General features: G+C 56.4%; 2 protein-coding genes across 2 annotated transcripts; one reads left to right on the top strand and one right to left on the bottom strand.

The window, feature by feature from the left end:
* Nucleotides 1-1,679: 1,679 nt before the first annotated feature.
* On the top strand, nucleotides 1,680-6,541 carry PRADC1 (protease associated domain containing 1). The gene is made up of 5 exons (XM_021001005.2): nucleotides 1,680-1,883; nucleotides 4,851-4,951; nucleotides 5,340-5,449; nucleotides 5,761-5,928; nucleotides 6,034-6,541. The coding sequence occupies exons 1-5, from the start codon at nucleotides 1,817-1,819 to the stop codon at nucleotides 6,152-6,154; spliced, it is 567 nt and encodes a 188-aa protein (XP_020856664.1). The 5' UTR covers nucleotides 1,680-1,816; the 3' UTR covers nucleotides 6,155-6,541.
* Nucleotides 6,542-7,579: 1,038 nt separating this feature from the next.
* Nucleotides 7,580-22,765, bottom strand: SMYD5 (SMYD family member 5). The gene is made up of 13 exons (XM_021001004.2): nucleotides 22,624-22,765; nucleotides 19,916-20,024; nucleotides 18,163-18,302; nucleotides 15,283-15,404; nucleotides 14,584-14,653; nucleotides 13,905-14,009; nucleotides 13,299-13,361; nucleotides 11,640-11,710; nucleotides 11,087-11,193; nucleotides 10,768-10,824; nucleotides 9,793-9,887; nucleotides 9,295-9,365; nucleotides 7,580-9,137 (listed from the first exon to the last, which is right to left on the bottom strand). Exons 1-13 carry the CDS (start codon nucleotides 22,717-22,719, stop codon nucleotides 8,981-8,983), a joined length of 1,263 nt encoding a protein of 420 aa, XP_020856663.1. The 5' UTR covers nucleotides 22,720-22,765; the 3' UTR covers nucleotides 7,580-8,980.

Here is a 22,765-nt window from a genome sequence, read left to right on the forward strand (position 1 = left end):
AGAAGAGATCTTTTGACTCCTCCCTAATTGACTGGCTATCCCATTCACTCCAATGGCTGTTCCAAACTGGTGCAATGTGGGTTAGAGTTAAAGAGAGGAAGACCAAGGATCAAATCCTGCCTCAGACACTTACTAGCTCTAAGTTCCTGAGCAAGTCACTACCTGTTTGCCTCAGTTTCTTCACCTCTAAGATGAGGTGGCTGGACTCTATGATTTCCAAGGTCTCTTTTCATCTCTAGATCTAAGATCTTATTATACACATACATCCTTTCATCCGAGGACATTTATATAAGGTGTCCCAACAGTCTTAGGGTAGTTTTAAGTTACTAAACTTTTGGAACACATCGTATAGCATTTTAAGTACTTTACAAATATCTCTCCGCCTGCTGCAACCCAGGTGGACCCTTGGTGACCCTGACTTCAGAGCATGCATGCATGGCTACTCTGTGGCCGATGTCCCTCACGAGCGAGGATGCAAAGAAAGCCTCTTCATTGACTGCTGAGCTGAATGTGTATCCAAAAGACACTCAAGGGTTAAATCTCTCGCTTTCTTCCTTCCTATTTTTTTTTTTTTGCATTCCTTCTTGCTGGCCAAGATTTGTAAACACACGTCTCCGAGCTCAGGAGGGCCAGGTGCGGGGCAGACGTGAAGAGGGCACAGGTGCTGTCCCTCCTCCCACCTGGCCAGCCCGTGAGCACGTGGGCAAGCCTATGCGTGGGAAAGGGCTGCCTCTGTTTGCATTTTCTTTCCATCCTTCTGTTTTTCGGGGCTTTGTAAGGGACTGGACTCCGTCTTTATAGGAAGCCTCCCTCTGTAAGAGCTCATTGGTATTAATTGGCCAGACGATACTGGGGCGCTAATCACACGCCAGAAAGGGAGCTCCAGCCAATAGCATTAGAAAGACACCTCAATCCTCCAGGGGTACCCCTGGAACCATGAGGTGAAGTTGTAGCTATTCTCTGGGAACCAACGTGTCACTGGACTAGGAGTTGGGGTAAGGACACTCATCATCTGTACAACGGCTGCGTAACTGACCGGGGCAGGCGGAAGAGGCACGCGCCGAGGATCTCTAGCCAACAACTTCCACGCTAGGCTTTTAGTCCTCCAAACTCGTTGACCCAGGGAGGGACCGCTCTGGTGACTCCCCGCCCCCTCGGCCAATTCCAAGATGCTCGGGGAATCTTAAAGAGCGGAAGAAACGCGATCCACTGGGTAGGCCCAAAGATCTATTTTCCCGCCCCGTGGGCCGCTGGCGCAATTTCCTGCTTCCTGTTTATTGGGGATGGGTTGGTAATTCCGAACAAAGTTGTAGAGGCGGGGGGGAGGAGCCAGGGTGAGACTTGGGTCCAATCAGATCTTAGCCCCGCTCCCTTTCCCCAATTGGGGCATCGGCTAGGGCAGACGCCAAAATGACAAGGCTATTGACAGCCATTTCCACCAATCGGCTGTCATCCACGCTCCTCGTTGCCACCAATGAACATAGGGCGTAGGAGATCGGTAAAAGAAGGTAGGGGCGGGAGGCGGGAACAGAAGATATCGAAAGGCATTGGACCCAAACAGCCCTAGCCGCCTTCCTCGTTAACCAATAAAGTGGAAGGGGCGGGAGGAGGCGGTCTATCAACGGGCGTTTTTCCCAATCAGGTCTCTCCCCTGGCCCGGCCAATGAGCGTAGGCAGCGGGGGCCAGGGGCGGGTCAACCGAAGCAGCTGTCAGGGGCGCGCGGTCTGGAAGAGAAGGCGGTAGCGGCGGAGGCGGCGGCAGCGGCGGAGGCGGCGGCAGCGGCCCCGGAAGGGAGTGTCCCCCGGCCGGCCCGAGATGGTCCGGGGCGTCGCGGGCTGGGGCTGCTTCTGGCTGTGGTGCTCCACGTGCGTGCTGGCCCACGGTGAGCCAGGCCTGGCCGGCGGCCGGGCCAGAACGAGCGCCAGATGTACCAAATGTGCTGGGGAGTGGGGGCCGGGGTGGGGGGGGCAGACTGATGATCTCTGACCCCACTCGGAGACCCGAGGGGCCCGGGGCTGGGGCTCAATTTCTTCGTCTGTCACGTCACGTCGGGGGGAGGGGGCAGACCCTACTCCTGTCTGACTCCCGAGGTCGCCTCGGGCAGGACCTGGGATCCTGCTCGGGGCTGGGTTCCTCACTACCTGTCTAAATGACCTTGAACAAAATTGTGCCCAGGCCTGGAGCCTCATTTCTGCTCCCCTCTGAGATGAAGGGCTAGACTCGGTGGCCTCCAAGCCCCTTCCAGTTCTCCATCTGCGACTCTATAAAGTCCCTTCCTCTGCCCGGACCTCGGTTTCCCCCTCTGTAAAATGAGTGGGTTGGACTCTGAAGCCTCTTCCAGCTTTACCACCTGTGACCCTGTAAAGTCGCTTGCCCCACCCGGGCCTCGGTTTTCCCCTCTGTAAAATGCATGGGTTAGACTCTGAAGCCCCTTCAAGCTCTCCATCTGTGACTCTTTAAAGTCCCTTCCTCCCCCGTGGCCTCGGTTTCCCCGTCTGTAAAGTAAGTGGGTTGGACTAGGTGGTTCCAGCTCCAGCTGTGATCCTAAGACTAGCCTGTGGTCAGATGAGTTTGATGTGGCAGTGGACAGAGCTCTCGGTTCAAATCCTTCTTCTGACACTTATTGCCTGGGTGACCTTGGGCACGGGGGAATTTCCCATCCAGTGAGGAGTTGGGACTCAGAGATCTCTTCAGTAGACAGAGATTAGTGGGCTCAAATTCACTTCCAAAAGACAACTTTCCAGCTGCTTGTTTCTTGCAGAGAAATCCAAGCTAGAAACTGGGGAGAATGCCAAGCGTGGACACACCTGACCTGTTTGAGGGGCCTCCCAGTCGGGGGAGGGGGGTGTTGGATACACACGAGCAGATGGATGCGTGCGTCACCCAGAAAGCGTGCTAAATGCAGGAGATGGGGGTGGACCCGCGATCTCATTTGCAGAGGGAACTGCTAGGGTAGGAAACTCCCCTTCTCTCTGAAACTTGGAGTCTGGGAGAGTCGTTTGGGGATACTTGGTCAGGCAGGGTGTTAGTGGAGGGGTAGACGCGGGTCACAGGACATGGCGCTCCTTCCCAACCCCGCCTCCCGCCCCCCCCCCCCCGAACGCCGGTCTCAGGGTGGGAGATGAGTCTGGGAATGATGATGGAGACCAGATGGGGCCAAGGCGCTCATGTCAGGAAGGCCCCTGCAGGGGTCTGGGGGTGCTGACGAAAGGCTCGAGCCCTATGCCTTTCCTGAGAAGGGCAGCCTCTGCCCTAGATTACCAAGGGCCCTGCTGGGGACAGCTCGGATTCTCTTGTCCTACTTGCGGCTTCCGTGTACTTACTCCTCTTCCTTCCTCACCTGCACTTCTTAAACTATTCACCCAGCTCAAGGATAAGCCACCTCCTCCCAGAACTTCCCAGAGCTTCTCCTCCTCCTGTGTTGTTCCTGTCTGCTCTAGCCCTTCTCAGTTTGAGTACAAGTTGCATCCTTAGGATAGAATATAAGTCCCTAAAGGGGGATAGTGCTTAGAATCAGGAGGACCCCAAGTTCCAGCCCTTGTTCAATTCTGACCCTATTTGGGGCTTTCTTGGCAAAGATCATGGAGTGGTTTGCCATTTCCTTTTCCAGCTCATTTGACAGATGAGGAAACTGAGGCAAACAGGGTGAAGTGACTTGCCCAGGGTTACACAGGTAGTGAGTGTCTGAGGCTGGATTTGAACTCAGGTCTTGGGGCAGCTAGGTGGTGCAGTGGATAGAGCACTGGACCTCAAGTCAGGAGGACCTGAGTTCAAATTCAACCCCAGACCAAACACTTGACACTAGCTGTGTGACCCTGGGCAAGTCACTTAACCCTGATTGCCTAAAAATTTAAAAACAATTTTTTTTAAAAATAGTGAACTCAGGTCATTCCAACACGAGGCCCAGCACTTCATCTACTGCATACTACCAGCCCTGCCACACACTTACTAACCCTGGACAAGTCCCTTGACCTTTCTCTGGACTTGTTTCCTATAAAATGAGGGGGTTAGACTTGATGTCCTCCAAGGTCCCTTTCCAGCATTAGATCTATGGTAAGGTAGGCATGAGTGTTCACTTTGTCTCTATCTATCCTCACCCCCTGGCACAGAGTCTGGTACAAAGTTTTTGTTGAATCAGTTGGCTTGTTTGTTTTAGTAACACAGATACCGAATGCTTATCTTGGCAACCTCAGGCAAATCACTTCCTCTTCTGGAAAATTAGGTGGAGTTGGACTAGCTGTTCTCCAAGGCCTTTTGGCTCCAGCATACTAAAGATCTTTGGACTCGGTTCCCAGCCAGTGCCACACTTCCAGGCCCTCCCTCCCTCTGAGGTTCCCACAGGAATACTGAGATGCCAGGCAATTGCATAACACAAGTGAGAGGATCCCTGCAGAAACCTAGGGCAATGGGTTTTCCCTGGCACCTCTGCCCTAGAATCCCTTTCGTACAGTCATCGGGCCTCAAACCCCTGCATGGCCCAGGCCCAGGGGCTCAAAATCGCCCTTCTGTCTTCCCCAAGTTTGGGGAGTCTCACTCCTCTCCCCCATTTAGGTCAGGCTGCCCTAGGCCGATGAAGAGGGACAGTGGATCAGTTCTTCCATCTTCCACCACCTTAGCCATAGGCCAGACTGGGAACGGGCAAAGCTGAGATCCCACTCTCCTCACACTGCGTGTGTAGACTCTGTAGTGCGCCATCCTGTCTCCCATTGACTTCCCCCTGATGGCGGGTCTGTGTCCTCCCCATCACCTCGGGGGCTCCTTCGGAGCTCAGGCCTGATGACGTCCTTGAACACCCTGAGCTGTGGGGCTGGCTTGTCCCCCAGGCTCTCACCTCTCTGCCTCTCCATAGGTTTGCGCATCCATGAGTATCTGTACTTCCAAGTGCTGAGTCCAGGGGACATTCGCTACATCTTCACTGTCACTCCTGCCAAGGATTTTGGGGGTGTCTTCGTAAGTGCAGGGCTAAGACAGGGAGCTTTGCTCCCTCTCCCTTCTGCCTGGGGGAATTAAGGATCACCTGCCCTTCTAATCCCCATCAAGGGCTGGACCATCCCAGAGCACATCCCAGTGTGCTCCCTGGGGGCCTTGCACAGTGGAAGCAGGCAGGCCCTTCACGGAGTGCACTGAGTCTAATGAAAACAGGAGACCCAGGTTCTCCCATCCAGTATGCTTATGACTTGCTGTGTGACCTCAAGCAAGTCATTTGCCCCTTTTTTGGTGCTAGTCAGCCCTGCCCTAGCTGCCTGTGAAGACACAGCCTCTGGCTGCCCCCTTACTCCCCAGTTCTACCCTTGACTCTTTCCTAGGGAGCTCCATGGCCTGACTTTGTGTTTTGCAGCACACAAGGTACGAGCAGATCCAGCTTGTCCCAGCTGACCCTCCGGAGGCCTGCGGACCACTCAACAACGGGTTTTTCATCCAGGACCAGATTGCCTTGGTGGAGCGGGGGTGAGGGCCTGGTCTGACCAGGGGTCTGGGGCCAGATGGGGCGGGAGGGGAGGCAGGATGACGGGAAGCTTGTTGGAGGTGGCTGGTGGGACCCCTGGGGGGGGGTTGTCAGCTGGGTTCAGGTTTCCAGGGTTATTCCCTTGGCACACATTGGTTTTGATGGCTTACTTGTTGGGTTGGTGGTTATCCATGGTAACAGTCATTCCCTTGACATCCACTTGTGGGTTTCTTTTTGGTCCTGGGGCGGACCTGATTTGGTCCATTTCCTGGACTCTCCATGCCTCCTGATAGCCTCATCTTGTCTCTGCCAGAGGCTGCTCCTTCCTGTCCAAGACAAGGGTGGTACAGGAGCACGGCGGTCGAGCGGTGATCATCTCCGACAACGCAGCCGACAATGACAGCTTCTACGTGGAGATGATTCAGGACAGCAGCCGCCGCACAGCAGACATCCCGGCCCTCTTCCTGCTTGGCAGAGATGGGTGAGGCATGGTCCCTGCTGGCAAGGAGCCCGGCTGTCACGGGGGAGAGATGGCCTGTCAGGTGGGCCACAGCCAGGTGCAGCCTTCTTTTCCTTCTTCCCTCAGCTACATGATCAGACGCTCTCTTGAACAGCACGGTCTGCCTTGGGCCATCATCTCCATCCCTGTCAACGTCACCAGCATCCCCACCTTTGAACTGCTGCAGCCGCCTTGGACTTTTTGGTAGAAGAGATGCCAGGCCCCCAGCCTCAGGGGAAGGAGGCACCAAAGCCCTGAGCTTTTGCTGTTTGAGGCTGGCCAACAGTGGGGGAAGGAGCCATGTCTTGGGGATAGGCTGAGGGAAGTGGGGGCTCCCATCCTTTGCTTTGGTAAAACAAATGTACCACTGACTTCCTCTTCCTTCCCTCCATGCCCTGCCCAAAGCCCCTCACCTCTGGGGCACAGTGCTCTGAGATACCTAGAGCTAAGCCGGTCACAGGCTGGGGCAAAGGGACCAGGGAGGTTGGGGTGAGAATGGTGCTGTTCTGTGAGGGAGGGGCAAAGGGGGAACCCCCTTCCCCCACCCCCTGGGCAGCCACTGCTGTTAGCACAATAAAGTCTTCCTAGATTTTTAGTGATGTTGTCAATTATCTGCCTCTCAGAATCGTCCAGAGCCCCTAGGGCTCCACTCTGACCTCCTCACCTAGAGAAGGAAGCACACACCAAGAGGGAAAGGGATGTGCCCGAGGTGCCCGGGCTCGTTGGGTGGCAGCCAGGGCAGGTGCGGGAAGCAGGAGCACAGCACCTGGGCTCCATGAACTTGTTGAAAAAACAAACCAAACACGTCCCGAACTGTTCTTTCCGTGTAATTGGTTTCTCCTGTACTAGATGCATGTAAGAGCATTCCTCAGAGGAGGGCTCCCCATGGGCTTTCTGGCTGGTGCCTGAGGGAGCCGAGACAGACCATGAAAATGCCTCAAACGAGCTCTCGAAGAGCAGGCTTTGAACCTGGCCTCTGGCAGCCTGGAGGTTTGACCTTGAATAAATGAGCTTGCGTCTGCCTTGGTGTCAGAGTTCACAAGTCACTGTGAAACTCTGAGACCCTGGGGGACAGGCTTTGCCCATCTTGGAGGGTTACAATGTCAGTTATTGGGGAGGGGGCAGCGGGTGATGAGAAGAGCCTCTCAGATTAGATGGGGCCCTCTGGGTCTTGCGACAGATATTTCCCACCCAGGCAGAAAGCACTGGAAGAGGCCTGGGCTTGGCCAAAGGCTGGGAAGAGGGACCGCCAAGAGGTATGTCAGGAGAGGACAGCAACTGGGAAAGAGCCAGGTCCTCACCCCCTCCCACCTGTGTGAAAGTCACCTACACTTTTTGTTTCCATCTGAAAGGGGGGACAACAATGCCTTTTCTCGCCACTCACAAGGTTGTAGAGAGGCACTCTGCAAACCCCACAATGTTCTGTGAAAGGCTGCTGTGGTTCCTGCCACAGGCCCCCCCCCCCCGGAAAAACCTAGGAGGAGGGGGAGACAGAACGGCAAAAGGCCCCCGACTAAGTGAGGGCTACAGGGGCAAGGGGAGCCCTCCCAACCTGGCTGCTCAGTCAGCTGGGGGCCCACGTGAGGCCAGCGCACTGACCCTGGAGACTCCCGGATCCGTACAGAGGGGCCTGTTCGCCAGCCACGGTTTATTGAGAACACTGAACGGTTGGGTAGGATGGTGGTCTGCATGAAGTGAGCACCAGACAGAACAGGGAAGGGGAAATGGAAGACGTGACACATCCCCTCCTCAGGGTGGGGGCAGGGGACACAGAGAGGGAAGAAAGGAGCAGCACATCCTGTCACACAGCACAACATGGAGTGATTCAGAGACCTGGGACTACCCGCCTGCCTTCTACACGATGGGGCGGGGCCGGACGGTCCAGACCGGTGAATGGCCCCTCTAGGCAATGGAGGGGCAGGCACTGATTAGGGAGGGCCAGATGCTTTATACTGAGAGAGGAGAAAGGCAGGTCGCGGATGGCAAGCCCCCAGATGGAGCCATGCTAGCCCTTGGCTGGCCACCACGGCCCTTCTCTGTCCCAGGAAGCCTGCTCGGTCCCTAGGTCCTCACAATTAACAAGCTTGCACAGCACCAAAGGTGGGAAGGAGAGGAGGAAAGAAGGAATAGCATTGCAAGAAAACCAGCTCCCTGAAACCCGTGACTGGAGGCCTGAAGCAGAGGCTATCAGTACACATAGCCTCCATATAGGAAGGATTGGGGGCAGGCAAACAGGGGCTCCTCCCCAGGAGGAGACCCACTTCTCGCCCCAAATGATCCCAGGCAAAGAGCAAACGCTCAACCCCCTGTGAGAGCCCCAAGCCCTCCAGCTGCCAGCAGGGGCCAGTTCCGACCCCTTCCAGGGAAAGGCTCAAGTCTCCCCCAGGCCCAGTAGGTTCCAACCACCACCCCTGCCCAGGCAGGGAAGAAAAGGCACAAGACGAGATTCTGAGGGCTTGGGGAAGGAGCATCTAGCCTGACCCTGGAGCTGGGGAGCCCCTAGACAGGGAGGGAGGCAAACCCAGACAGAATGGGCCTGCAGCCCTCCTCCAAAGGGGCCAACCACTTCCTGAATCAACTAAAAGTGACCCGCGAGGCTGGGGAGAGCCCCTGGAAGAGAAGGGAGGCCGACTGATGCTTCCTCAGTGGGGGCCCCACATTGAGAGTGCCCAATAACTCAGCTTTGAAACTTTGTTCCCAAAATAAATAAATCAATTAACAGGCTGGGGTAGGCAGGAGCTCCAAGAAACTGCAGCCAATCCTGGTTCCCCACTGGAATACTCTCACAGTGGGGGGCGGGGGGCTCTCTAGAGAGGCAGGGAGCGGAAGGGAGGCCTGGTCCCCCCCCCCCACCTGGCTGTCCCTCCACAGGTCCAAGGGCCCCAGTTTTCCACACCAGGCTCACGACTCCCCACTCCCTGGGCAGCCAGACTGGGAAGCAGGGAGGTCAGATGCTCCTCGCAGAATGGGGAATGAGGTTGTGAGGCAGCTCCCAAAGACCCCTTTCCTGCATGAGGAGGTCAGGGTCGGGACATCAAACATCAGTCATCTCATCCTCCAGCTCGGCGTCCTCCGGCTCACCCTCCTCCTCCTCTTCCTCCTCCTCCTCCTCTTCTTCCTCAGAGGTCACACTGGGATCCTCTGCCTCAGCCAGGCATTTGGGGCAGGAGCAAACAAATAGGTAGTTCTCTCTGCAGAGCATGGAGCCGGGCATTCAGGGGCTGGGCGTCCCAGGCCCTAGAGGCATGAGCCCCTTCCCCAGCTGCTCTGCCCCAACCCTTGGTTGCTCCCATCCCCTCAGCTGCTCCCGTACCCCCTGCTCATCCCCCCCCTTCCCTCCTGGGGTACCTAAGAATCCTGTGCCGGCTATGCCGGCTCCGCTCACGCTGGCAGCAGTCCAGGTAACTGATACAGATTTCCTAGGGGATGGAGGGCGACAAAGAGACAGGGCCCTCTCCTCAGCCTATGGCCATGCCCACTCTGTGACCCCCAGGGAGGCTGGGCTACAGACAGGCTGTGAGCCCCTCTAACTACCCACCCCCCAGGGCCCAGCCAAGAACGAGAAGCCGGGGGTGGGGAGAGCCAGGGAGTCAGGGCCCAGAGCGTTGGAGCTGCCACTGAATCCAAGGCTTACTCTGAGGGAGGCCCAGGCCACCCACATGGGACGTGGGAGAGCCAGGGGCTGCCCTAGAAGAGGACTGAGGAACGAGTTCTGGTTCTGCGAGATGGCAGGAGAGTAGGTGGAGTGACCGGGACAGGAGGTGGGGAGCTCAGAGCCCAGCCAGCCCGGTAGGGACCCCACCCCAACCCCCCCAGCCAAGGGCGCTGGCCACGCCCCCCCGTTACCTCTCCAGGCTTGATGTCCTCAAGGGCCGTGAGGTGGAGAAGGAAATTGTTTTCTGGGAAGGAGGTCTCTGCGTTGGGGACACAGCTGTGGTTGCCTGAGAAAGAAGGGAGGTCAGGAGGCTGGTCGGTAAGAAATAGAAAGGGACCAGCTAAGGCCTCCCCCAGCTCCCTGGAGTCTACACAAGCTGCGTATCCGGACACTGCCCAACATCACTGACACCTGTGGGATCCCAGGCTCAGAGCCAGCAGGGACCTATGAGCAATCCTCGTTTTACAGATGGGGAAGCTGAGGCCAAGCTCACACAGATGGTCAGGGAGATGGCTCCTCTGCCTCCAAAACCAGCGTCCTTGCCACGGATAGAGTGTAGCCTCCTGAGGGCAGGAGCAGCCCAGGGCCCAGCAGGTGCTCAATAAAGGCCTCCTGATCCACTAGCACTGAAAGCCCGGCCCATTCCAACTCAATATGGATGAGAGCTGGGAGCGAGGCTGCGCCCCTGCCATCTCACGTGCTCGAGGGCACGCACAGCTGGCATGGGCAGCCTGGGTCTCTGCCTCCCCGGGCAGACTCCCACAGTCCACACCCCACCCTGAGACAAGGGCTCCACGCCTGGGACGCGCAGACCCACAGAGACTTGGTGGGTCCATTTTCACTGACTAACTGAAACTGAGCATTCCCTTCACTTAATTTTTTAAAAAATCATCCTTCTGAGGAGGGTCCCCGAAACTTCATCAGACTGCCCATGTTTGGGTGGCACATGAGCCCCATAAAGCGGGCAATGTCCTGCTCCCCTCCTTGGCAGCCGGGGATGTCCACAAAGGCCTGGGAGGCGTATGGCCCCATGGGGCGAACAGTAAAAAGACTCCCCTCCTCCCCTCATGGGGGACCTGGCTGTCCCACACACACCGTGGAGATCCAAAGCCCCTGAGGAGCCAGAGATGCCCCTGGGGCCCTGCCCGCCCCCACAAAAGACTCACAGCAGCTCTGGAGCACGAAGAGCCCAGACCCTTCACAGTTGAGGAATTCACCACTCACTGTAAGACAGACGGACAGACAGGTGTAGCAGCAGGGGAGGCCTGGCTGGCACGACCTGGCCTAAGCCCACCACCTCTGTGAACCCCCTGCCTGCCTCCCGCCCGAGACCCTTTCCAGCCCAATGACGGACTTTGGCCATCCAGGCAGGACAGCCTCGGGCCCTCACGTTCTGGGCAGGTTTCCCATCCGTATGTCTTGCTCCATCAGAGAAGGAGCTGTCCATATGTGAGGGGAGGGGGCAAGCAAGCAGGCCCCACCCACCTCTCTCAATGTCCTTGTACAGCTGATCAATGAACGCATCCAGCTGCTCGCGCTCCTGGGGCTTCAAGTTGAGGGCATCACAACCGTGGACCCACTGACTCAGGGAACTGGAGAACACGGAGCAAGCTGAGCATTAGCAGATGAGGGGTCCCCCCTGCCTGAGCCCCCTCCCCCCAGCTGATTCTGTGGCCGGGGGAGGCAGCAAAGGCCAACCCTGAGAGGCGCAAAAACAGAACAAGACCCAAACCACAGGCCACGGGAACAGTCACTTAGAGGAGAGCTGCCAGCAGGCAGGTCCCGCCTCAGTTTTCATCTGTTCTTGGTACTGGCTACTTCACCAGGGTCTCACAGGTGCTCCAGCTCAGGGCACATCCATGCCCACCTCCAGGGCAGTGTGGCCCCACAACGCAGCTCTTCATCCCACAGAGGGGACACCTCCCACTGTCCTTGGCTCCCCCACCCCGGCTCCAGCCCAAAGCTCTGCCCACAGGACATGCTTGGTGGAGGCAGCTGACCTTCCACTGCCCCGGCCCCCCGCCAATGTCGTCATTACCTGGTCCCAATTCCTTGACCATTTGTCCCAACAAGAGCAAAGAGAGACCGGAATCCATCTGGCATAAACCACTGCACATTAAACCCAGAGGGAGAGAGAAATGAGAAGAGGCAGGGTCCTGGCCTGCTCTGGCCTCACCTCAGCGTGCGCCCCAGAGAGCAGCCCCTGGTTAATCCCTGCCCTCCCTGCCCACTGGGGTCCCTCATCCCACCACTCCTCGGTCACCAGGCCGAGCCCTACGCTCTCCCCTCAGCTCCAGGCACAAATCTCCAGCTGTCCCTGGGAGGCATCTCCACGTGGCTAAGGAAGAACTCTGCATCTTCCCTGTTATTTGCTGGGCCGTATGGTAACTTAGAAAGCCACAAGGCCACACTGTATTTTTATTTTGTTAAACACTTCCTGATGGAACTTTCATCTGGTTTGACCCCCGGAGGGCTCCATAACCCCCCGTCCTCAGGATCACCTTCATCGGCACACAGTCAAGCCATCTCCAGTCCTCTTGCCTGCATGCCCCCGCCAGCTTCCAGTCCCCCCCCCGGCCGAGCCATCAATGCCAAAGTGATTTTTACAAAGGAAGGCTCTGACCACGGCATCCTCTCTGCTCCAGGAGCCCCGGGGGCTCTTTATCATCTCCAGGATCAAACACAAACCCTGCTTGGCTTCTGAAGCCCCCCATTAGCTAGCTAACCCCTTCCTCTTTGTCCAGCCTTCTTTCCTGACTCCCTCCCGTGGATTCCCATGGCCTCCTGGCTGTTCCTCCAACCCAACATGGCACCACTGCACTGCCTGCACCCTCTCCTCTGCCTCTTGGTCTCCCTGGCTCAAATCCCACCTCCTGCAGGAGGCCTGTCCTGGCTCTCCCACAACTGCCAATGTCTTCCCCTCTGACTGCCTTCCTTCTGCTCGACATGTACCTTGTGTTACCCAGGTACCTGCTGTTTCCCCTCTTCCACGGGAGCTCCTGGGAGGGGGCACTACATTTGCCTTTCTTTGTTTCCCCAGCACTTACATGGCGCCTGGCTACAATGAACACTCAATAAATGCTCACTACCATCCACTGTCGTCCTACACCTTGAATGCAGACAGGCTGGGGAGTCTCAGAGTTCAGAGTCGGCCGAAGATGTTCAAGGCAGGCAGGAATGCCAGCGAGGTCAGTCAAACCTTGGCTTTGGCTCAACCGGTGAGGCCAAAAGCCCCCACCGGACTTAAGCAGCTGACCTCTGATCCCGAATCCCTCCTCTGCACCCAGTAGATGTCCAGGGAATGCCAGGATGGGACAAGCTCCCAGCAAAGGACTATTTCCAGATCCCATACCACCTCAGTTTTAAGAGACTCCAAGAATCAATCTGACATCAGCCCACTCCCCAAATCAAGGGACCCCAAGGAGGATGTGGGTAGCCAGGTGGCACAGTGGATACAGCTTGAGCCCTTCCTGAATTTAAATCTGGCCTCAGACACTTACTAGGTGTGTGACCCTGGACAAGTCACTTCACCCTGTTTGCCTCAGTTTCCTCATCTGTAAAGTGAGCTGGAGAAGGAAATGGCAAACCACTCCAGTATCTTTGCCAAGAAAACCCCAAATAGGGTCAGAAGAGTCAGACAGGACTGAAACAACTCCACAACAGCCATGACAGGGAGGAGGCTTTGTGCCCGACTCACCCGACTGAGCTGTTCTTCATACAGAGCCTCAGTGAAGAGTCGTCTCAGAAGCTCCAACTGGCCCTGATCGGGGAGGAGGGGGCAGAGGTGAGGAAGCTCCTGGGGATCCCCAAGCCCGGGACAGTCTCCCGGGCGCTGGGGGGAGGCCAAGGAGGAACCTCGGCAGGCCACCTCTCCCTGTTCCCCTCTAGCTACCTCCCAGCTCTTGCTCAATAACTTCCCCCAGTTTCTAGCCACTACAAGAGGTCTGCCCCAAACCACTGAGGATCCCAGGTACAGAGCCAGACAAAGCCTCAGAGGGCATCCAGAGCAACCCCCTCACTTTACAGAAGAAAAGAGGCCCAGGGAAGTGACCACAGGCAGAGCCAAGAGGCCTGGCAAGAGGAGGGGCCCTGAGGGCTGTCAGGAACACACAGCCCGGGGGCGTCCTGATCGGCTGCCAGGCCAGAAGCTCCCTGAAGGGAGCGCTCCTTGCTCAGACGGGGCCTCCTGTACCCTGCAGGGCCCATCAACACCCCCCCCACCCCTAGGCTGGCCAGCATGGACCGAGCATAGCCAGAGGCTGCTGCAGCAGAGCAAGGCCTGCTGGGGGGACCCAGGACTGACCTTGAACTTGTCTCCCAGGAGTTTGTGGACAATCTCTTCCTCCTCGTTGGCCGTTTTATTACAGAACTGGGAGAAGAGTTTGATCCAGCGTTCCTTGTCCTTTGCCTACAGGGCAAATACACACACACATCACAGAGCTACATGGTCTCAGGCCAGTGTGCTCCCCCCTGCCCAGGGCCCCAGGGCATCTACACTGTCCTCCCCACCCCCACCCCAGGGCACACTGCTCCTCTGATTGGCCCTGCCCACCTGCCCCAGAAACCCAGGAAAGGAAGCAAGAACCCCTTGGGGGAGGGGGCTGGCTGCAGGTGGTAGCTCTGCATGCCCATCGTTCACTCTTACTTGTACCAAGCCAGCTATATCTCAGACACCTCTGGGTATAATTTCCCTGTGACAAGAAGCCACATGGGCCTTCAGCTTTTCTTTGGTGGGCCCGGTAACAGCTAGGCTCATGTCCCACATCTGGATAACCAGAAATCTGGGCCGTCCTGCCTGTATGGGCCCTCTGCACAGAGTTACCTCGAGTCCGCTGCCCATGCCCACCTGGCTGAATTAAAGTCATCCTGGGGGGAGAGCACAGCCCTGGGCAGCTCTGGGGCAAAGAAGGTGCCAGCTCGGGGCTGTGTCCCCTGGAGGAGGGGGAGGGGAGGGGGAGGAGGAGGCAGGAGCTGACACTCACCTGCTTCACAGTCGCCACCATCCGGGCCATCAGCATGATGCTGGCTGTCTCAGGAGGATAGTGGACGCTCCTGCAGGGGGAGAAACAAGCCTGGGTCAGGAACTCTGGAGAGGGGCCTTGGAATGACTTGTTACACCCCATCCTCACCCAGCAGAAACTGAGAAGAGGAAGAGAAGCCAGGGACAAGGCCGGCCTCGATGACCCTGAGGACTTCACTGTTGGAGGAAGGGACAGAAGCCTCTTGGCCCTGTGACAAGGAGATGCTGGGAGGGGTCAGGGAGGGTCCTACTGGACACCCTGGATACACTCTGGAGTCCGGAGCTGGCTGAGCAGCCCTCCAGTGGGCCCTCGGCCCAAAGAAGGATCCAGCCTTCCTGCCTGTGCCAACATCCTGGGCTGGCTGGGCAAGGGCTGTAGAATAGACTGAGATCCCCCAGGCCCAGGGAGGCCACAGCAAAGGAAGTTCTGGGAAAGTGATTTCAAGGGAAGAAGAGGGGTAGCTAGGTGGCGCAGTGGATAGAGCACCAGCCCTGGATTCAGGAGGACTTGAGTTCAAATCTGGCCTCAGACACATAACACTTACTAGCTGTGTGACCCTGAGCAAATCACTTAACCCCACTGCCTAGCCAAAAAAAAAAAAAGGCAATCAAGGGAAGGAGGGAGAAGGGAAGATGGCTAGGGAGCAGTGGGGAGGCTGACCTCCAGGCCTCCTGAAGCTTGTTGAGAGGATGCTCGGGGTCATTCTGGGAAGGGCCCAGGCACAGGGCTCGATGGTACTGCTCCAGGGCTGCCTGGCGACACTCCGCACTACAATATGCCACCTGCCAATCAGAGGGGAGGGTCTATGAGGGGCCCTGGTGGGGGGGGCCTCATCATTCACTTAAAGATACACAAATAAGCAAGAACTGAAACAGGCCTACCCTCAGAGGGCTTACAGTCTATGAGGAAGACAGGATGGACAGATGGCAAGCATTTGTTGAAATAAATTTTAATTATACAACGCTAACGCTAAATGCGCACTGCCCTAAGGAGGCCCCCAAGGACGTCAGAGGAAGAAGATGATCCTGTGATCCTAAGAGAGCTCCCCACAAATGGAACCAGCCCGCAGCACCTTCAGGGCTCGTGTCAGCAGCATACTTCCATTCTTAATTGCCTCTTACAGACCAGACAGTTTTTTTCCCTTTCCTAGTCAAAGGCTTCCCATAATTTACATCAGAGTCACTTGGGCAGGTCTTATTTCCCTGGACCTTCTCATTTGTCTCTATCTCTGCCAGCATCAAGCTCTCCATAATGCATACAACAGGCACATAACAAATGAATTAGGTAGCAATGCAAACATGGAGTTGGGGGGGGGGAGCAAGATTTCCAAGGGAATGGGGGAAGGGAGAGATTCGGATAGAAGGGGAAGACCCAAACCTGCCTTCTAGGTTATAAAGGACTCTGCCAGAACCTTTAGATATCAGAAAAGGGTCAGCTATTTTTATTCATGTTGTCATTGACAGATACCATCGGCTATGTCATTTGAGCCCACCACCTACTACCACCAAACCTAGATGGTGAAACTGAGGCACAGGAAGAGAATGAAGTGATATCCAAGTCATTCATGACGGGAGAGTCTGGGAGGGAAGGCATAGAGGGAATGAGCAGGACTTACGGAAAACAGTGAGAGAGTGTGGTGCAGACCCTGGTAGAGCGGGCTGGGTTCAAAGCCTGGCTGCCCCACAGCCTGCCTGTGTGACCTTAAACCAGTCACTTCCTTCTCTGGGCCTCAGTCTTCTCAGCTGTAAAGTGAGTGGGTCGGACTAGATAAAAACCGTTCCAGCTCTACGCCGATGTTTCTGGGAGCCTAGGAAATGGGCCCATTGTGGGACACCAACGTCCTTCTCCAATGCTAGCCTCAATGCAGCTGAAACCTCCAGAATGAGTCTCCCCCATTGGAGTGCAGACTCCCTGAGAGCAGGAACTCCTTGCTTATGTATTTCTTCCTCAGCACTCAGCACAGTGCTTTGCCTTTAGTAGGCGATTAATAAATGCCTTTCTTTTTCACTTATCTATTCCTTCATTCCTGGAGGTTTCACCAACAGAGTACAAAAGGGGCAGACTTTAAATACAGGCCAGCTGGGCCAGGAGCTGTGTGTCTGTCGTGTGACAGCCACTGTGGCAATGTCTGAAGAGGCCCAGCACTAGGTCAGATTCCTCAGCCACCACAACCCTCCACAAACAACCAGAAGCCTAAAGGAGTCACAACCCGCAGTGGTGGGAGGTACACTCCAAGGAGATCACTGAAGTTGGCCGTTGCCTCACCCGAGGCTGGCTCTAATCATGGCCAGTCACAGCCTCAGCCTCATTTTCCTCTGGGCAATAGGGATATCTGTACTGATGACCTCATTGGGCAAGCATGAGCATGTGCTGAGATCACGTCCCAAAAGCCCTCCGCAGCATCTCCAAAGTCTCAGAAATGGGAGCCAGTACTGCGATGATCATTACAGCAGAGATGTTCTCATCTTGGTGGATGGAGCTCACAGGGAAATGGTTCTGGGATGGCTGCTGCACACACAGCCCTCAGACTCTTCTGTTTAATGCTCTACAGTCTGTGGCTCCCCGGAGAAGGGAGAAAAACCCAGGTCATCCTCCAGAAGCTCCCAGATACAGCCTGAGAAGCAGGTGGGTCCAAGCAGATGAGAGGGGCCCCTCTTCTTGTCCCCTCTCATTCTGGTCTCCTCTGCCACCTCACTACCCACACACCTTGGAGGTAGCTGAGAGCCTGGTATGAAAACATCTATTCAAAACACTGTGGGCAAATAGGGGCAAGGGCCTGGTTGAAGTCCAGGCCAAGCTGCTGACTGAGTTCTCCGGGACATTTCAAGGTCTTTTTCAGAATGTACGCAGTAGGTGCTACAATGATGCGCTGGGCGGTTTTTCCCGCGTCACTGCCTACTCCATACTGATCACCAAGGCTAAAGGTCACCTACCAGGCACCACCTTCTGGGGCAAACAGAGTTTGCAATTTTGATCCCAGATCCAATGTGCCTGACTCGGCCACTTGTTGCCAACATCCTGTGGACACTGCACTGGAAGGCCTCGTGACTCTGCTGTGGATTCACCGTCCTTTTACAGACCCCATCGGGAGGTGAATTCTTATGACTGCTGTTGTCATCATCATGGTGGGCACCCATGTGTTCTCACTAAAGGCTCGGGGATTCAGGAGAGATCTCAACTCAAACCTGCTTCTCCAAGCAGAAAAGATCCAAGGGCCTGCTGAGTCCAACTCCCTCATTTCACAGATGAGGAAACTGAGGCCAGAGAGGACAGCAACTTCATTGGGCTTACACAGCAACCACGAGGCCCTGGGCAGACAACCTCTCTGAGACTCAGTCTCCCCATCTGTAAAATAGGGAAACAGATACCTGCAGCCCCCACCTACCAGAACTGCTGAAACATTAGAAAAGTGCTTCATAAACCTGAGACACCATTTGAACATCAGCTGTAATTCAGTTACTAGCCCTAGACAACCTCTGGCTCTTCCCCGTGGTCTACCACCACCTCCCCTCTCCCCTCCGCCCCTCGGCTAAGTCTCACCTGACAGTGAGGACACATTTGGTGGAGGTCCTTCCGAATGCTGCACTGCTCAGGATGAGGCAGGGTGCCACAGGCCCTCCCCGACAACCTCTGGGCATTCTCCTCTGCCGTCTCCAAGGCCCGGAGACAGTGGTCACAGGCTGGCAAACGAGTCACACACAGAAGCTCAGTCACAGCCTCTTCCCCTCCAGGCAGGCGTCTCATCCCAAAACCTATCTCAAAATCCCCATGTTCCGGGGAACTTCCCCCGGCCACCTCTCCCCCCATCTCACAAGTCTTTTAACCTAATGGATTTGCACTCAAGGGTCCTTCTCACTAGTTTCTCTCTCCCTGCTCCCCACACTGGACCATGGCTCTCTGAGGGCAGGGACCATCCTTCTGCAATTGGCTCAGGGGTGCCCCAAGAACGACTCCCCTTCCTCCTCCCTCTTACCAGCACCACTGGCCTCTGAACACAAGGCAGTGGGAGCTGGTGAGGGGGCCTTCCCGACGCCCCTGCCCCACAAGCAGCAGCAAGTACTACTGGCCCTCCTCTGCAGTCCTGGGTATCAAAACGCTGCCAGCTTTCCACCACAGAATCAACTCGGTCAACATTAAATTCCAAGGATGTCTGGGCCATTAATGCAGAAGTACAGAGCTGGCTGTTAGACCCGAGTCTGGTCTCAAGCCCTGCCTCGGTCACTAGACATATGACCCTTGTTACTGCCTGAGCCTCAAGGTCCTGATCTGTGGCACCTGCCCCAGCCGCACCAGGGCCTCTGATGAGACAACAGGGATGGCACACTCGGTCATCCCTTCTAGTGCCAGGGTCCTCCACAGGGCACAGTGAAAGGGGAAGCTGGTTTGGAGAGTGTATCCCTCACCACAAACCTGAGTCCTAAGAGGTGGGGTGATGGACTGGAATTAAACATACAAAGATCTGGGTTCCAATCCTGCTCCTGAACACGCCCTGGCTGTGTAGCTCTGGGCAGGCCCTTGACTCTCGCAGGGCCCCCGGGGCAGCTCTCGAGCTGGTCCTGTTCCCATAGGGATCTCCCTGCACTGATCTCACCAGTCAGACTCGGTGCCCCACCAAGAACAGCCCCTCAGAGCTTGCATTCTGCTGCCAATGTCTGCAACACCCTCTGCAAACTCTTAACTCCATGATAAACTTGTTGTGTCCAGTTTAGGGAGGAGGAAACTAAGAGACTGGATAATCCAAGGAGTCAAGCCCCAAGAGGAGGCGGAATTGAGGTGGATAAGGAAGAAGATGGGCCCGGGGCCTCAGTCAGGGCTCACATCCCTCGTCCCTCCCTCTTTTCTCAGCAGTGGCCAAGGGGCCTGCAGACTAGCCAGTCTTCAGCAGGGGAGCAGGTCACATAAGAGAAATGAGCCAGACTCCTCGTCCCTTCCCACTTCCAAGCCCTCGCTCCACTCCCGTGTCCCGGCCGAGGACTGGCCCCAGCAACAACAGCTACGTCCCTGAGCGCAGGGACAGGATCTGTACGCCCCAGGCTCAGATTCCAGCCCGGGCACTGACCCATGAGTCTGTGGTCCTGTGGTGGTTTTGCCACCATCCTATCGCTACAATTTTGCAACTAGCATATTAGTCTTCGTGATATAATGAAGGTAACAGGCGTAATTGTACCCCAGGGAAGAAGGGTCTTTCATCCCAAAGATACACACCCACCCCACACCTCGCTGGATACTGTCGGGAACACGCAGCAACAGGCACCAGGGAACCCCAGCAATGAGCATAGAGAGGGCAGCTCACCTCGGTAGCGATAAAGTGCATTCCAAAGGAACTGGGAGGCCACCAGAGGCCTCTCCACAAAGATGGTCTCCCCTTTCTGGACTGGCCTCGTAGCAAAGAGCCCCTTCCCCTAGAGAGGGAGGAAAAGATGGCTTTTTGTATCCCCAGTGCTCAGCTTAGCACCGTCCACGTAAGTAACCAATCGGCCAACCCGTACTATGTGCCAAGCACTGCGCTAAGCTTTGGGGATACAAAGAGAGGCAAAAGACAGTCCCTTCCCTCAGAGAGCTGACAATCTCACGAGGGCCGGGAAGAGAACATAAGACAAATACAGACAAATCAAGCTCTTTTGTAGTTGTTCGATCGTTTTTCAGTTGTGTCCAATTCTTTGTGACCCCATTTGGGGTTTTCTTGGCCAAGATACTGGAACACTTTGCCATTTCCTTCTCCAGCCCATTTTACAGATGAGGAAACTGAGGCAAACAGGGTCACACAACAATAAGTATCTGAGGCTGGCCCTGAATACTCCAGGCTCAGCATTCTAGCCACTGCCACACGTAGCTGCCTAATTAAGCCATACACAGGACCAATGAGAAATTGCTATTGTTGTTGTCTGCCCTTCATTCTTAAAGAGGACCAAGGACATCACGGGCTGATGTCTGGACTAGTGTGTGAATCAGATGTGAGTGAGGCAGAGCTGCACACAGTCGCCAGCCTCGCTCTCTCTTCCAGTCTCTCAAGTCCAGTGGCAGGAGAGAATTCAGGACTGGCGACGGCCCAGAATGCAGTGGAGGACCTTGGCATCTTAGACATCTGACCAAGCTTTAACTGCGCCACCATGCCTGCTTCAGCCACCGTCATGGCCTTGGTACACGTGGTTCTCACTCGCCCATTCCCACCAGGGAGCATCTTCACATGCTCGGGGTAGACACCCCCCGGCTCTCTGACAGGTCTGAGGCCTTGGTTAGCCTCAGCCTGGTTTAGCCCGTCTGCAGAAACGGTTTGCCAGGGTGTGGCCACTATGTGTGCCACAGGCAACAGGCTGGTGCCGAGCAGACACCAAAGGTAAGTGAGCAGCCCTTACACCAGAGGTGCTAGTCCTCCCCAAACACCCCATGGGCAGCTAGGTGGCACGGTAGATAGACTGCCAGGCATGCAGTCAGGAAAACTCTTCTTTCTGAGTTCAAATCTAGCCTCAGGCACTTACTAGGCTGTGTGACCCTGGACAAGTCACTTAACCCTGTCTCAGTTTTTTCATCTGTAAAATGAGCTAGAGAAAGAAATGGCAGACCACTCCAGTATCTCTGCCAAGAAAACCCCAGATGGGGTCATGAAGAATTGGACATGACTGAACCAAAGCTAATCAAATTCCGAGAATGGAAAATCACTGTGGTAGTTGAATGAAGGACAGGCTGCAGCAGGCAGACCCCTCAAAAGCTATTGTAATAGTCTGGCTGTGAGGACGTGAGGTGGGGTCAGGGCCAGAGCAGTGGAGGGGACATACTGGAGAGATGTTGTAGAGGTGAGATAGACAGGCCTCGGCAAGAGCTTGGACATGGGGGTGGGGGGAAAGGGTAAGAGTGAGGAGCCCAGGATGATTCCTACACTGTGAGCCCTCCGCAGTCCTAGGGAAGGTGGGGCGGGAGGAAGAAAAATAATGATATCTGTTTTGTACTGTTGAGCTGAAGATGTTTGGTGGACATCCAGTCTGAAATGTCTGAAATGCAATCGGAGATGTGGGGTGATAGGGGTCAGCAGAGAGAGGGGGCAAGAAAGGCAGATTTGAGAGTCATCAGCAGAGATGGCAACGAAATTCTTGGGAGCTGATGAGATCATCATCTCATCAGCTCACCAAGTGAAGTAGGATGCAGGGAGGAAAGAGGAAGACCCAGGCAGGGCCCTGGGGGACACCCCCCCAAAGACGGACACCTCCTGCCCAAGCCAAGGGGTGTGGACCAATGACACTCCCAGCTCGGGGATCCTGGGTGTCTCCCAATCCCGGCCCTCTCTGGGGAGGGGAAGGAGGCAACGGGCCAGGGAAGCCTCCAGCAGCGAAACCGTGGCAGGGATTAAGAGGGACGAGGCAAGGGGAGGGAGCAGAAATCATACAATTGGGGGGGTAGAGGCGAGGACTATGCAATCGGGGTGAATATGTCTGATTCTCATCCCCCTCCCAGGCTAGGGGCTTCTTCTGGCAAGGGTCATCTGGCCCTCTGGGGGCCCAGGGGGGCTTTATGTACGGCCCAAGCCACGGAATGGGATGGTGGTGGGGTCTCTCCTCGGGGCCAGGCGCTAACAAGGGGGGCGGGAAGGGGCTTCCTGGGGGAGGCGGCGCTGAGCCTGGGCCTCGAAGGGAATCGGGGGTCCTGTGGCCACACTCCAGGCGTGAGGACGGCCGAGGCAAAGGCCCAGAGGTGGGAAAGCCAAAGCCACGCGTGAGACACGAAGAGGCTGGCGGCCAGGCCGGAGGAGGGGCGAGGGCCCAGGAATGATCTGGGCCCGGACAGGGTGGGGGAGGAGCCTGGTCGGGGCGGGGAGCATGGGGGAGCCACCGCAGCTGCCAGAGCACGAAAGGGACGCCGTCACGGCGGGGCCGGAGGAATCTCGGGGCCGCAGCAGGGGACAGGCAGTGGGGGTGGGGGAAGGGCCGAGACCGGGGAGGTTCCTAGGGCTCCGGGGCGGGGGTCCCCGGCGGGGGCGGGGGCGGCTGGGCCCCGGGCCCGCCTCACCTTGGCGCTGCTCACGAAGCGGACCTCCACGGGCCCCCGGGCCGGGCCCGCCGCGCCCACGCAAAAGGAGAACATGTCGCACATGGAGGCCGCCATCTTGGGGGGCGCTGGCACCGCCCTCTGACACCTGACCCCGCACCAG

Source organism: Phascolarctos cinereus, unplaced genomic scaffold, assembly GCF_003287225.1.
Source record: "Phascolarctos cinereus isolate Bilbo 61053 unplaced genomic scaffold, phaCin_HiC Scaffold_2;HRSCAF=192, whole genome shotgun sequence".
Taxonomy (NCBI): domain Eukaryota; kingdom Metazoa; phylum Chordata; class Mammalia; order Diprotodontia; family Phascolarctidae; genus Phascolarctos; species Phascolarctos cinereus.